Source organism: Leguminivora glycinivorella, chromosome 5 (assembly GCF_023078275.1).
Source record: "Leguminivora glycinivorella isolate SPB_JAAS2020 chromosome 5, LegGlyc_1.1, whole genome shotgun sequence".
NCBI lineage: Eukaryota > Metazoa > Arthropoda > Insecta > Lepidoptera > Tortricidae > Leguminivora > Leguminivora glycinivorella.
The window spans coordinates 11,222,490-11,236,613 of record NC_062975.1 but is presented as its reverse complement, the minus strand read 5'-3'; the positions used below and the strand labels follow the sequence as shown (position 1 = coordinate 11,236,613).

General features: G+C 35.3%; 1 protein-coding gene across 1 annotated transcript in view; it reads left to right on the top strand.

The window, feature by feature from the left end:
• The first annotated feature begins 5,161 nt into the window (after nt 1–5,161).
• LOC125226099 (pancreatic triacylglycerol lipase) overlaps nt 5,162–14,124 on the top strand; it is a 31,084-nt gene continuing 22,121 nt past the window's right edge. The window contains exons 1-2 of the mRNA XM_048129959.1: nt 5,162–5,328; nt 6,446–6,563. Coding sequence (XP_047985916.1) covers nt 5,238–5,328; nt 6,446–6,563 — 209 coding nt within the window. The 5' untranslated portion in view covers nt 5,162–5,237. The remainder of the gene's footprint in view (nt 5,329–6,445; nt 6,564–14,124) is intronic.

Below are 14,124 nucleotides of genomic sequence, written 5' to 3'. Positions count from 1 at the left end.
CGATACATCTAACATTTTTGGATTTCTACACAAAACTATTTTCTCTAGAGTCCGGTCTTACGAATTAGCTAAATACGTTTTTCTAAAGACTGCATGTTTAATATAACTATTTTGAAAGCGAGATTCTCAATAAAGTGCATTAGGGTAATTCCGAAAGTCGTCTATTAATTTCGAAAGTCGCATAAAAATCACCATTATTTCCATCATATCAAGATTTCATTTCGAAATTACCCGATCATTTCTGTCATTCGGAATTACCCTAATGCACTAAACTTATAGCTAGGATATATTTTAGTAATATGTCCCTTTTCTGATGTGTCTGTAATAACATCGTTAAACTTAATTAGTTTATTTTGTCAATAACAGTAGGATGATAGAAAGTCCAGTCCAATCTTGTATTGGGCCTATCTTCTTGCAAAATAAACCTTTTTCCAGCAATAAATGTAGGTATTTAAACAGGCAATTGATTTTTAACCCCCGACGCAAAAACGACGGGGTGTTATAAGTTTGACGTGTCTGTCTGTCTGTCTATCCGTCTGTCTATTTGTCTGTCTGTCTGTCTGTCTGTCTGTGTGTGTGTCTGTCTGTGGCATCGTAGCTCCAGAACTGATGAACCGATTTAGATTTAGTTTTTTTGTCTGAAACCTGAGTTAGTCGGGAGTGTTCTTAGCCATGTTTCATGAAAATCGGTCTACTATGTCGCGGTCGGGGGTTTTTTCGAAGTTTTAATTTTGTGGTTATAAAGTTTGTTATGTAAAGTCTTAAAAAGGACAGTGTTAAAATGTACTTAACGAATTATGAAATTACTCTAACAAATCATTTGACAGAAAAAAATTTGTACCTACAAAAGTGAGACAGTCTTTCCGGATACCCAAACTATTCCTATTCGCTATACATTTGCGATGGAATCAGCTGAAAACGCAAGGCTTAATATCTTATTTCGTCTAAATCGGGTTTTGGAAAGAGATAATTAACGTCGCATAAGCAAGAAAGAGACAACGCTCTACGAAGACCAAAAACCGATGTGCATTCTTTATGGCCGGTTAGATACTGTACTTCGCTTAAACTTATCTTCCTTTCTCATGGACAGGGGCAAAAATCTATGTACTACATACATTTACATGTAGGAGCATTATCAGAATTTGGGACGTCCCAATTAGCGTTAAGTCGTTAACAAAAATTAACTCACTGTCAGTTTTGTGACGATAACGTCTCCTTTTCTCTGCAGCTGACTGTACTATTGTCGGCCAAACGACTGCCGTTGAAAGGTTCTGTCGGAGAATCATGCGCCGGTCAAAAGTTTTTTCGGAGAGTAGTTACTCCGATGAAAAAGTCAGTCGTCAAACAGGCGTGTCGGCGAACCAATGTGTAGGTCTTCGCAGCTGAAAAGTTATGTCCACGAAACGCTCATATATGAATAGTTATGTCGATGATCAATCCAGCGACGAAAACGCTGTAGGAGATAGATTGTAGAATCATAATTAGATTACTTAGCATGAAATTTCAATAAAAATATTGTTTATGTGTTAATTACATAAACTTTAAGCGATAATCTACATTCAGAATGTGAAAAAAGTAAATTTTTTGACAGATGTTATGCTTAATTGTCGTCACAAAACTGATTAACTGACAGCGAGTTAATTTTTGTTAACAACTTACGATAATTGGGGGGACCCAAATTCTGAAATGCCCGTAGATACCTATATCTACATATTCAGTGCAGACCACATGACAGACGGAGCTTCGCACTATAGGTAGATAGACTAGATAGCTATAGATATGTACTTGCACAATCGTCCAGACTGTTCGTGCGTCAATGGTTTTCAACAAATACACGATAACGCGTAACCCCTGTTATCGACTCCCGGAACGTCTGCCGTCGGATCTTGTCATTCCAATCGTTAATCGACCAGCGGGCCGATTTTTGAGTCTCACGCGTTCGAATTCAGAAAATTGTCACTGAAAATAATAAGCAAGTCACCGTTTTCAACCGGTATTTTAGTGACAAAATCCCGTATGCGAGATTAAAAAATTACACCTCGGGACAATGGCGATCAAATATTGAAAGAGGCAAGTTCCTACGCACACAATCTAAACTCGTGCAGGTAACCATGGTACCATCAGTATCATGATTGTATGAGTGAGATATGACAGGTCGACTGGTCGCGTTTTTGACAGGCGGCAACTGTGTGGTAACCGAGAGCGGCGCGGCACTTTCAGCGGGGAGCGGGAGTGGCCATACTGTACGATAACGTATGCGGAATGAAATCTGGACAAAATTCAATGTCTTATAAAATTAATATAACATAGTTTATTTTTGATATATTTCGTGATTTTAATTATGTATTGAATATCGATAAATAAAAGAGTTAGTTTTCGCCAATGTGAGGCTTCTAACAGAACTTGTGATACTTTATGTCCATCGGTGTCGACAAAACCAATGTTAGCATTTTTTAAGGTCCAAAATTATCTTCCATGTGATAACTTTTTAAAGAAGCTTCGTATGCTCGACATTTTTCACATTCTTGTCCTTAGGATCATTAGTGTTCTCAAAATAATAGTTTTCTTGTCGTGAAATTCCATTTACTCGACATATTATTAGTCATTCATAAACCCAGAAATGCAAAAACAGCTGTTTTTTACATTTTTTGACTTAACGGCGTAGCAGCATTTTCAAAGTTGTTTATTTTATTTTTGAAGACTATAGGCCTAACTTTTTTTGAATGTGTATCGATACTCATGTCTTCAAGATAATTTTTATCACTTTCGCTGCCCCATTCGAATGCTGTCTCGAGCTCTCTGTGAGATTTTGTGCCTTAGGGGGCCGACATTTCTTTTAATCAAATCTCTCCCAGAAAACTAGCCAATGCTGTAATGTTTTCTTGGACCACGCTTTGTTGCGGTAGTTTTTTGTAAAGAAAAAGGACGCAAAAATATTATAAAAATAATTATAAATTGACTGTTAGCTTCAAATATTGATACCAAGTGCAGAAGAATGAAAGAAAAATTATGCTGTTACACGAAAACGGTCCTAGAAAACCTAATGCACCTTACACTATTTCGCCATAGGTACAGCTCTCTGATATAGCTCAAACCGTTTGGGCAGCGTTTTCGATTAAGGCTCTCAGCCAATGGGATTTTATCCGACTTGTTTACTAAATATCATCATATTTCAAACAAAGTCTCAACAAATTATATGCCTAAACCTTCCCCGAGAATCACTAATTTATAGGTGAAAACCGCATGAAAATCCGTTCAGTAGTTTTTGAGTTTATCGCGAACACACATAGACAGACGCGAAGGGGGACTTTATTTTATAAGGTGTAGGATGCATTCAATTGATTCCATTCCTATTCAGTATCGATGGGGCAGTTGTACAAGTTGAATTTTTTCTCAAACTTGCCTCTTGCCTCGCCGTGAAAAGGGTTTACAGGCTTCGTATCACTATCCTACTCAGCTGGATATACCTACACAAATACACAGCATGCCCTTCTTTCCCGACATCTGACTTAATGTACTATTATTTGATATGAACACATAAAAAACCAGTTAGAATACAGACATCAAACTTCTTGCACCCGCCTAAATCGCTATTGCTAATACCAAGCTACCACTACACTACGAACAATCACACAAATACTCGTAAAGTCTGTCAAGCGATTTCTGTCATTAGAAAAAAGCAATAGCTTTAAAAACTGAAGGGATGAATGTTGGCCCATAGAAAATTTTAATTTATCGCCTTGACAAAGTTGTTGGACCGTCTATAGTTAAAATTTGAAGCCAATCCAATCGTTTATACTAAAAATATCGATTTGGGAAAAAGCAGGTAGATTTCTAGAAAAAATACAAGAAAATCAGTAGATCAGTAGATTTTTTCAAAATCAGGTAGATCTACTGCTAAATCAGTAGATCTGGCAACACTGAACCCTTCCTACAAAACTTTCCTCGGGCTTTGCATTCGGTCACAGAAAATTGGTATGTAGAAATTACAAACAGTTTCGCTAGGTCGTCCTTCTCGATTGACCATCATTTCGAGAAAAGGAATCCAATACTCATGAAACTTACCAGTTTAAATGACAGATATGTAAACTTTAATCTGGCATTTATACATTATTTTAGTTTATTTATTTACTTACTCTGTACAATATCAAAACTTTGTCCAGATTTCATTCCGCATACGTTAGTACTCTTTAGTATACTGTGCCTTAACAATAGAGGCGTGTTCAGATATTTATAAGAGACTTGGCTGTTCCGATATATTTAATGGTGATTCAGGAGAGAGCGAGATGCAAGGGCGAGATATATTAAAAATAAATCAAAACGTAAGTTCTTATTGGCCTCACTAACCAGTATAAATACGGTTTGTGATTGCACATAGTTGTTAAGGAATCTGGATGTCATGTTACATTGGCGTACGATTTCTACTTCACCGCCCAACTGAAAAGAAGCTCTGCCTGTTAGGTAATGAGACTGTTAAGGGCCTTGTCTCAGGCGGGTCGGGACCATTTCGTGATAACTTATATGTTTTAATATATTTTATTGTTGTTTTGTCTTTCACGAGTACATGTCTATGTAATTAGTTATCACGAATAAATAATTGAATTGAATTTAATTGAATCGTTGTCCTCTTTGCGTAGACCATCTGTACATTGTTGAAAGCGTCGGGATATATAGCGAGATTTCGATAAATACAACTTTTTCTTGACATTTACTTAAAAATAGGTACCAATCAAAAGGGGTACCGATTCGATAATTTTGGGCACATCCATTTTGGCACAAAAAACGGATTTCGTTCCTTTTAATTTAATACCTAAATTAAAGCGTATATTTCTGCGAGTTATGCTTTTCGTTACTTAAGGATATTTTACAAACAGGAAATAATAGTAATTTAACAAGGATGAAGTTATCTTGCATCTTCCTGTTACGCGTTTTGAACTAAATACCTAGTAAATTAATGGGAGTTATTTCATTATAAATAAATACCGAACTAAATTTACTTTTCTGAACTAATAAATAGAATACCAATTTTGATTTGCTGCGGTAAATCATCATGAATTTGTTTACTGCTACCTGTTTATAGCCTTTGTAAACAAACTTAATCTCAAGAACCCTTTCGGACGCATCCCGCCTCTATTTAAACAACCAACTTCGCGGCCGCGTCTCATTCAACGACACAGACTCGCAACAATTAGTTCGAACCAATCGCGTTCCGATAACACACGTGTTCAGTGATCGAAATGTTCAATAAAAGTATGTCGCTTATGGTGCAGACCATATTGGTCTTGATGGAGAAACAGAATTCTACTGGTGTTCAGATTAGTGTTAATGGTTAGTACGTGTTTGGATTTTTATTATAGTTCGGATTTTTTAATTGCCAAATGTTGATGTTTTAGATTGATTGTACCAGATGCCGAATGGGTCTTACCTACATGTCAAATACTTTGAAGAGATACAGTATTTTTTTAAATATATTTTCTTTGGAAGTATGTATAATAATTCTTATTTGTTTCTTCGAAACTATACCTATATAAAATATTAGATAACATACCCCAAAGGGAGTAGATATATGTATGTATCATAATAATGTATATTAAGTATGGTCACTGTAGTTCATATATTTTTTTATGTATACGGCATTGGACAAAATAATTATGTACCTACGATCTATCTGATGCTGACTGTTCGATTAGCAATACAACATAAGGTACAGCGGGGCAGATCTCGACTGGGGGAAAATGTAAGTGGTCCATTTTTTCCATGTTTTACACTGTTTGCATTATTAAATAGAGTGTCCACCAGTTGTATATGGTAAATGTGTTCAGTCGATGCATGTGTACTACACTCAACATCATAGTGTAATAATGGAAAAAATGGATTAGTTACAATTGTCCCCCAGTCGAGATTTGCCCCTATAATGTAGGTACCTTACGGTAAATAATAAACAAATATACATTTTTACGTTACCTGTAAAAAAAATAGTAGAATTATAAACTGAAATAGATACCATACACCAAAGAAAAAGCGATCAAGCCCACTGGTGGCGAAGCCGGGAATCGAACCCGGGTCTCCAGCTAACGCGACTGACGTGTTCGACCGCTACACCACGCCGACCCCGAATCGCTTTTTCTTTGGTGTATGGTATCTATTTCAGTTTATAATTTATATATAGTAGTGTTACTACTTAAAAAAAAAACAAATCAAAAAAAAATTCATCAAATAATTTGATTTGTTCCCTACATAAATAGTAGAATGTTTAACTTGGGTTGTCCTAAGTCCGTTTCACATTATACGATCCGATATCGGATGTCGGAAGGATTTCAATAGAAAAAATTCAAGATGGCGCCTGTAATGTACCTATGGGATATCGGTCCGACGTCCTATATCGGATCGGATAATGTGAAAACGCACTAAATTTCGAGTGTTATTTATTGTTGTAATTTTGTAGATGATATGGACTTGGAGCGATGCTACGAGTCTTTTGGGTGCTTTTCTAAGGCGTATCCCTGGACGGAACACCGGCCAGACAACTACTTCCCCGAGTCTCCTCAATCCATGAGAATAAGGTATGTTTAATCTTGTATTTTTTTTTTAATTGTAAACACTGTTTATGTCCTATGTCCACCACAGGACAGGCTATGCCTAGTGTGGGGTGTGGGGACCAGACTAAAATGTAACTCACTGTGTTATTTAAATAAATGTTTCAATGTCAAAAAAAAAAACAATAAGGTATGTTTATTTATCTTGTCTTCATTCGTAGGGTCGTTGTGCTAGTTTCTGTTCATACGTTAGGGCCCATTTACAGGGCGCGCAAACTCATGATATTTCAGTTAACATTGAGGATTGTTGAGGTTACATCCAATTCAGTATTCAGCCGACCGATCACATGCTGCTTTGTATCTAGTGAAACTCGCAAGCGAGGTCCTTACCGTGTAAATCAGCCCTTTTCGACCTCCATATTTTTATGGAGCTAATAGACGTAGGTATTGTATAGATTGCAATAAGTCTACATTCGTACAGAGAAGAAGGTTTAACTTTTCAAAGTTCGTAAACTAGATGAAAACTAGCATAATGAGCCTATATTTATCCTGCCCTTATACCAGTATTAACATGTTAATAACAATCAGTCTCTGGAAAACTCAATAAATTGTTAAACGAATTGGGACAACCAATCTCAAATTGGCGGCTACAACTGGTATTCTTGGTGGCTGGATTTTTCAAAGATTCTTCATCATGATTAATTGATTATGCATGAATGGTTGAGAGATGAAACTGTTTTAAGAACTTGGTAACTGGTGGTCATAACCCTCAAAAGAGTAGGTAGCCATTCTGCTGGTTGTGGGGTAACCCTCTTGTAGGGAAATCACAAAAAATCGTATTGGCATTTCACACATTCAAGTACCTAATATCTTTTATACAGCGTGTGTATTCCGATACGGGCGAATATTTGAATAACGATTAGTATTGGACCTAAGGAGCCTAACTACATGGTTTTTTTGTTGAATAGATGAGATATTTTTTTTCATACATAATAATTCAGCACGCAATGTATTACGTCCACATCAATTAGCGTAAGTACCTACCTAAACGTCATTACGACATGACGTTTATGTCATGTCAAGTTAATATGGACGGCGTACATTGCTGCTTGGTCAGATTTAAAAAAATAATTACTCTTAATTAATAACACTTTTTAATAAAATGATTATCCTATATGATTCGTATGATTAGATACTATAACTGGATACATTATTCGCCCGTATGGAATCCACACACTGTATAGTTAATCGGTTGAACGTCAACGTCAAATTTTGCAGCCATGTGTTACAATTTAGACAATATGAAAACGTATGTCTTTGTAGTGAAGGCTCTTATTAGCCCAGTAAGTGCGTTTTCACATTATCCGATGCGAGATCGGATGTCGGAAGGATGTCAATGGAAAAAATCCAAGATGGCGCCTGTAATGTGTGGGATATCGGTCCGACATCCGATACCGGATCGGATAATGTGAAAACGCACTAAACATCCTTATTACGTCTAAAAGCTTATTTTGCTTATTATCATTAACAGCGTTTCCCCCTGAACTAGACCTTTTTATCCAATTAAAATTCTCACAGGAGTAATTTTAAAATCGTCCACATTCTAAGCGATGTTATAAGATGAAGCATAACGACTAGGTATATACCTACACAATAAACGTCTGTCTATTTATGTGCGAGAGTCGAAAATCAAATGGCAAAAAATAATGGCGACAGCTTTAGTAATTGCGGTCATTATAATTAGGTAGGTGTTTTGTTTTCTTTTTATGTACACATATGACCAGAAGTTAAGTAATCAAATTTATATCAATTTTATTTTAAAGACGTGCTCTCCATACATGTAACTATTTTTCACAAAAATAAAATTCAGAAATTACCAGTGTGTTATACATCATCTGATAGGTCTTTAAAAATTAATTGAATGTTTCTAAAAAAGTTTTTTAATAATATGAACAGTTTTGGAATAAAACGATAATTAAGGCCGAAATAATGTTTATACCTTTATAACTTTCGAATTCGTTGTTCGAAAAATATCCAGAAACCGTCAAATTATTGTCCATATAATACAAAATACAAAACTTGTACTTTAAACGTCATCAGCTGAGCCATTTTTGAGTTTTCTTTAGAAAACCCTTAATAAAAGGTCGTAAGTGCCACATTAACAATCACTTCCGAACGTCATGCCGTTATCTAGAACATCAATTTAATTTAAGTCTCATACTTTTACTGTAAATACCTGCTTTTTTAAAACAAAACTGCTAACTAAACATTATCACTATTTTTTTCTCACAATGATTACCTCTTTTTCGACAAACTAAGACTCCCATAAGCTTCTAATAATATAAATATCATTTAAACATGTCCACACAGTTAAAATAAACACGACTAATTACTTAAATCTCAGTTTTTAAATTATTTTTAGGTAACAGTTTCTACTCACCCAAATGAGTAAATACGAGTATTTACTCGGGGCTTTGAGTAAATTACGGGTAAATACTCAGTATTTACTCACCCCTACCCATCTCTAGCTGGGACGCTATTGCACAACACCCTGCATTTTATGATTAAGCACTGAGACTTGGCACAGGTTGTTCCTTGGGTGGCCCTGAGTAGATAAAGATCGGGAGGCATCGAGAGCCCCCCTTAATTTAGGAGGGAGGAGGGGGGGAAGGCTGGCGCCTCCGCGCTTCCTTTGAAACCATATTTCTCTAAAACTGTACAAAATAGGGCATGCGATATAACATTTTCGGATAAATGAAGGACGAGGAATTCATTTTTGGAACAAAACAAATGTACTTTAGAACAAAAATACAAAAAAAATGGGAAAATCTTAAAACGAGATTTTTTTTTTATACATATTATTGCACGTTTTATAAAAACCGTAATAGTTATTTTAAAATAAAAAATACTATTTAATAGCTACATTTACCTAGTTTTAGAAAATGTATAATTTGTTTTAGAAATATATTATAGGACGAGTGATAAAAAATAATTTACATCGCCCGATAGGGTGATTTGAATGCTCATTTCAATAAGTTTTGTCTATGATTTCAGGTATAATCACTATTTTTAACACACGAAAGCCGTAATCATTGTAGTTTATGGCTATTTTAGTGATTAGTGTACTTAAAATTAAAAAAAAAAATTAAAAAATATTAAAAATGTGATATTTTTTTTAACATTATCCTATTTTGTTCTTTCTACACTATATATATCTAAAAGCAATAAATATCAATAAAAAGCCACATTTATGCAGTTTATAAAAATATATAGTTTGTTATATAAATATATTACGAAACGCGAGATAAAAAACAATGAAAATAAAAATTTTAATGTACGGGTCAGCTTGCATTATTCGATGAGGTGAGGTAAAGGTACTACCCGCTGTGCAGTGGAGTTCGTCTAGTAATAAAGAAATATACTTATTCTAATAACGTTTACACATGTAGGTATATCACGACCCAGTACAGAAAATTGTAAAAGTCCTATAATATAGTTTATTTTGATTGTAAAATAAAATTGCATGTGACTTATAATAGTTATAATGTAAAAGAAAAATTGTCTTAATCACATTCTCCTCTCCTAAAGCAGTTCTGCATGCATAGGCTTGAAGATTTTTTAGTTTACTAGCAGAACTTAGTTACTTCCTTTGGGCCCCCTTAAATCGGTTTTACCCATCCATAAAATATAAAATAAAAATCGTCATATTCTTCCTTTCAGTATCAATGATAGTTAGTTATTGCGCAATAGTGCCATAAAAAATAAACTAGATTCGTATTAGCATTAAACATGAATGATTTTTGAACTAAGACATTGCTTTTGTACAAAGGAGAACCTCAAAAAATGGTCCGACTAGACGAAAACATGTGTATCGGGGCTAGTACTCAAGGCTCTCAAAAAGTGTAGCTATTTTGAGTTATTCAAATAAAACAACATGAATAGTCTGAATTTAATTATGTATATATCACAACACCCACTGCATAAGCACATCAACTCCGAACATTTAATTTAAAAAGTATTTTTTTACGGTTGCACCTTACGCGGCACTGTCTTTTACACCTGCATCCGACAATTTTGAGGCATGTTTCTGCAGCAACAGGCAACGTTGCGGGCAAGTAGGCTCCCAAATCCCAATTGTTACAGACTTTCGTCCAGCCACAAGTAGCAAATATTGGCAAATTTTGAATTGGGTTTAGTTGACCCCATACATGGACACCTTGATATACGAGTACCTATAACCCTTACAAAAATGGTGTAAGGCAGCTTTTGTCGGTGAAATGCTGTTAATTTGGCGGTCTTTTGTGGTTAATAACTATTTTCGGCATTCGTTAACCAAAGTACAGGACGCAGATCTGGAATAATAAATATGTCAAGTAAGAATTATCCATAAATTATGCAAATCATATAGATATCTACTATTTCACAAGATGTATTAGGATCAGATGTATATATCTCTGACCTATCATATCAATCGATCATTTCATGTGATATCAATAGTTAAATTCAGACTATATAGGAGTATGTTGTTTAATTTGAAGTACTCTAAATAACTACACTTTTTGAGAGCTTTGAGTGCCTTTACCTCACCTCATCGAATCATACAAGCTGACCCGTACCGTACATCACGATCGCCCTGCCACGTCACTTTCATTATTTTTTATCTCGCGTTTCGTAATATATTTATATAACAAACTATATATTTTTATAAACTGCATAAATGTGGCTTTTTATTGATATTTATTGCTTTTAGATATATATTGTGTAGAAAGAACAAAATAGGATAATGTTAAAAAAATTATCACATTTTTAATATTTTTTAAAATTTTTGTATTTTTTTTTAATTTTAAGTACATTAATCACTAAAATAGCCATAAACTACAATGATTACGGCTTTCGTGTGTTAAAAATAGTGATTATACCTGAAATCATGGACAAAACTTATTGAAATGAGCATTCAAATCACCCTATCGGGCGATGTAAATTATTTTTTATCACTCGTCCTATAATATATTTCTAAAATAAATTAGAGTAAAAGGCACCAACTATTTTCAAAACCAGTTTGCATTATTGTGTTGCACTCGTGTTGATACCAAGCAATAATTTTAAGCCGCGCACTTGTTTCTCATCCCTTTGATTAGGTCGTCATCTTCCTTGAGTTATTCGCATTTGCCACGATACATGATGGAAGCTCGAGGTCCGCTATGACAACTAATCGCATACAACAATAGGCATACGTTTTTATGGAAGCGACTGCCATGTGCTCTTCCAACCGAAAGGGTAACTGAGAGCTTCTTTTTTTTCGCCACTTTTATGAAATGTGATATTTTTGAAATAAATTATGCTGTTTCTACTCAGAATCACTAGCTTTTTAAATCCTAGTACTTAGTTAAAAAAATTGTTCCGTACGATTTTTTCTTATTTTGTTACCATTTTCCGTACATGTTGTGTGGGGTAAGAAACGAGGAAAGTAACAAAAATGTATGGAAATTCTGGGACGCCTTTTGTCTCCCAGTGAGATTGAAAGTAGTCGTGATTCTGAATTCTACAATTGACCTAAAATTCCCTAAAAAAATCAAAATAAAAAAAAATGGCAAAAAAAAAGAAATGCTCAAGTAAGTCTTATTGGGGTTACCCGGGTTCACGATTCTTTCACCGAAAAGCGACTGCAAAATATGAAATAACATTCCGCACGTAAGTTTCAGAAACTCATTGGTAGGAGCCGGGGTTCGAACCCGCGACCTCCGGAGTGAAAGTCGCAGGCTCTTACCGCTAGGTCACCAGCGCGCTTTCATCCATTAGGTACTCTCTAGCGGATCCCCTAGGTTACCTAAACAGTACCTAATAAGAGTAATAAGCTTTTTATAATATGGAATAGTATTAATGTACCGTTTGACGCATCACACTTTTGTTGATTTGGTACAAATTGCGCTCAGGAACTAATTTCGCAGTACAATGATCCGCACAGGCCTATCCGATCTCAAATTACGCACCTATTGCATAAAATTATCAACATATGTTAAACATGGTTAAAACGCGTTCGGCTATTAAAGTCACAGACCAATCTAAATATATAAAAGAAGAAGCTGACTGACTGACTGACTGACATATCAACGCACAGCTGAAACCGCTGGTCCTAGAGATTTCAAATTTGGCACGTAGGTTCCTTATATAGTGTAGAGGAGCACTAAGAAAGGATTTTCCAAAATTCACCTCCTAAGGTGGTCAAATGGGGGTTCAAAGTTTATATGGGGAAACAAGATTAGTTTGACTATTTTATTCGAAACTTCTCAGGAAGATTCCTTAAGACATATGACTGAATACGTGTTTCAGGTTTTTTGAAAAATTAACCCCTAAAAGGGTGAAAAGGGGGTGATAAAGTAAAAAAATCAATATGGGTATCGTTTTTATGGTTTATCGGGTCGCTGATCACGATAAATACAATGTTTTTAAAATCTAACGAGGCGGAAGTGAAATACCTTCTCCCCTGTTGTGGTGCAATGGGGTTTAAATATCAAAAAAATATATAAAAGAAGATATTGACTGACTGACTGACATATCAACGCACAGCCGAAACCGCTGGTCCTAGAGATGTCAAATTTGGCACGTAGGTTCCTTATATAGTGTAGAGGAGCACTAAGAAAGGATTTTCCAAAATTCACCTCCTAAGGTGGTCAAATGGGGGTTCAAAGTTTATATGGGGAAACAAGATTAGTTTGAATATTTTATTCGAAACTTCTCAGAAAGATTCCTTAAGACATATGACTGAATACGTGTTTCAGGTTTTTTGAAAATTTAACCCCTAAAAGGGTGAAAAGGGGGTGATAAAGTAAAAAAATCAATATGGGTATCGTTTTTATGGTTTATCGGGTCGCTGATCACGATAAATACAATGTTTTTAAAATCTAACGAGGCGGAAGTGAAATACCTTCTCCCCTGTTGTGGTGCAATGGGGTTTAAATATCAAAAAAATATATAAAAGAAGATATTGACTGACTGACTGACATATCAACGCACAGCCGAAACCGCTGGTCCTAGAGATGTCAAATTTGGCACGTAGGTTCCTTATATAGTGTAGAGGAGTACTAAGAAAGGATTTTCCAAAATTCACCTCCTAAGGGGGTCAAATGGGGGTTCAAAGTTTGTATGGGGAAACAAGATTAGTTTGACTATTTTATTCGAAACTTCACGGGAAGATTCCTTAAGACTGAATACGTGTTTCAGGTTTTTTGAAAATTTAACCCCTAAAAGGGTGAAAAGGGGGTGATAAAGTAAAAAAATCAATATGGGTATCGTTTTTATGGTTTATCAGGTCGCTGATCACGATAAATACAACGTTTTTAAAATCTAACGAGGCGGAAGTGAAATACCTTCTCCCCTGTTGTGGTGCAATGGGGTTTAAATATCAAAAAAATATATAAAAGAAGATATTGACTGACTGACTGACATATCAACGCACAGCCGAAACCGCTGGTCCTAGAGATTTCAAATTTGGCACATAGGTTCCTTATATGGCGTAGAGGAGCACTAAGAAAGGATTTTTCAAAATTCACCTCTTAAAAAGGGTGAAATGAGGGTTCAAAGTTTTTAT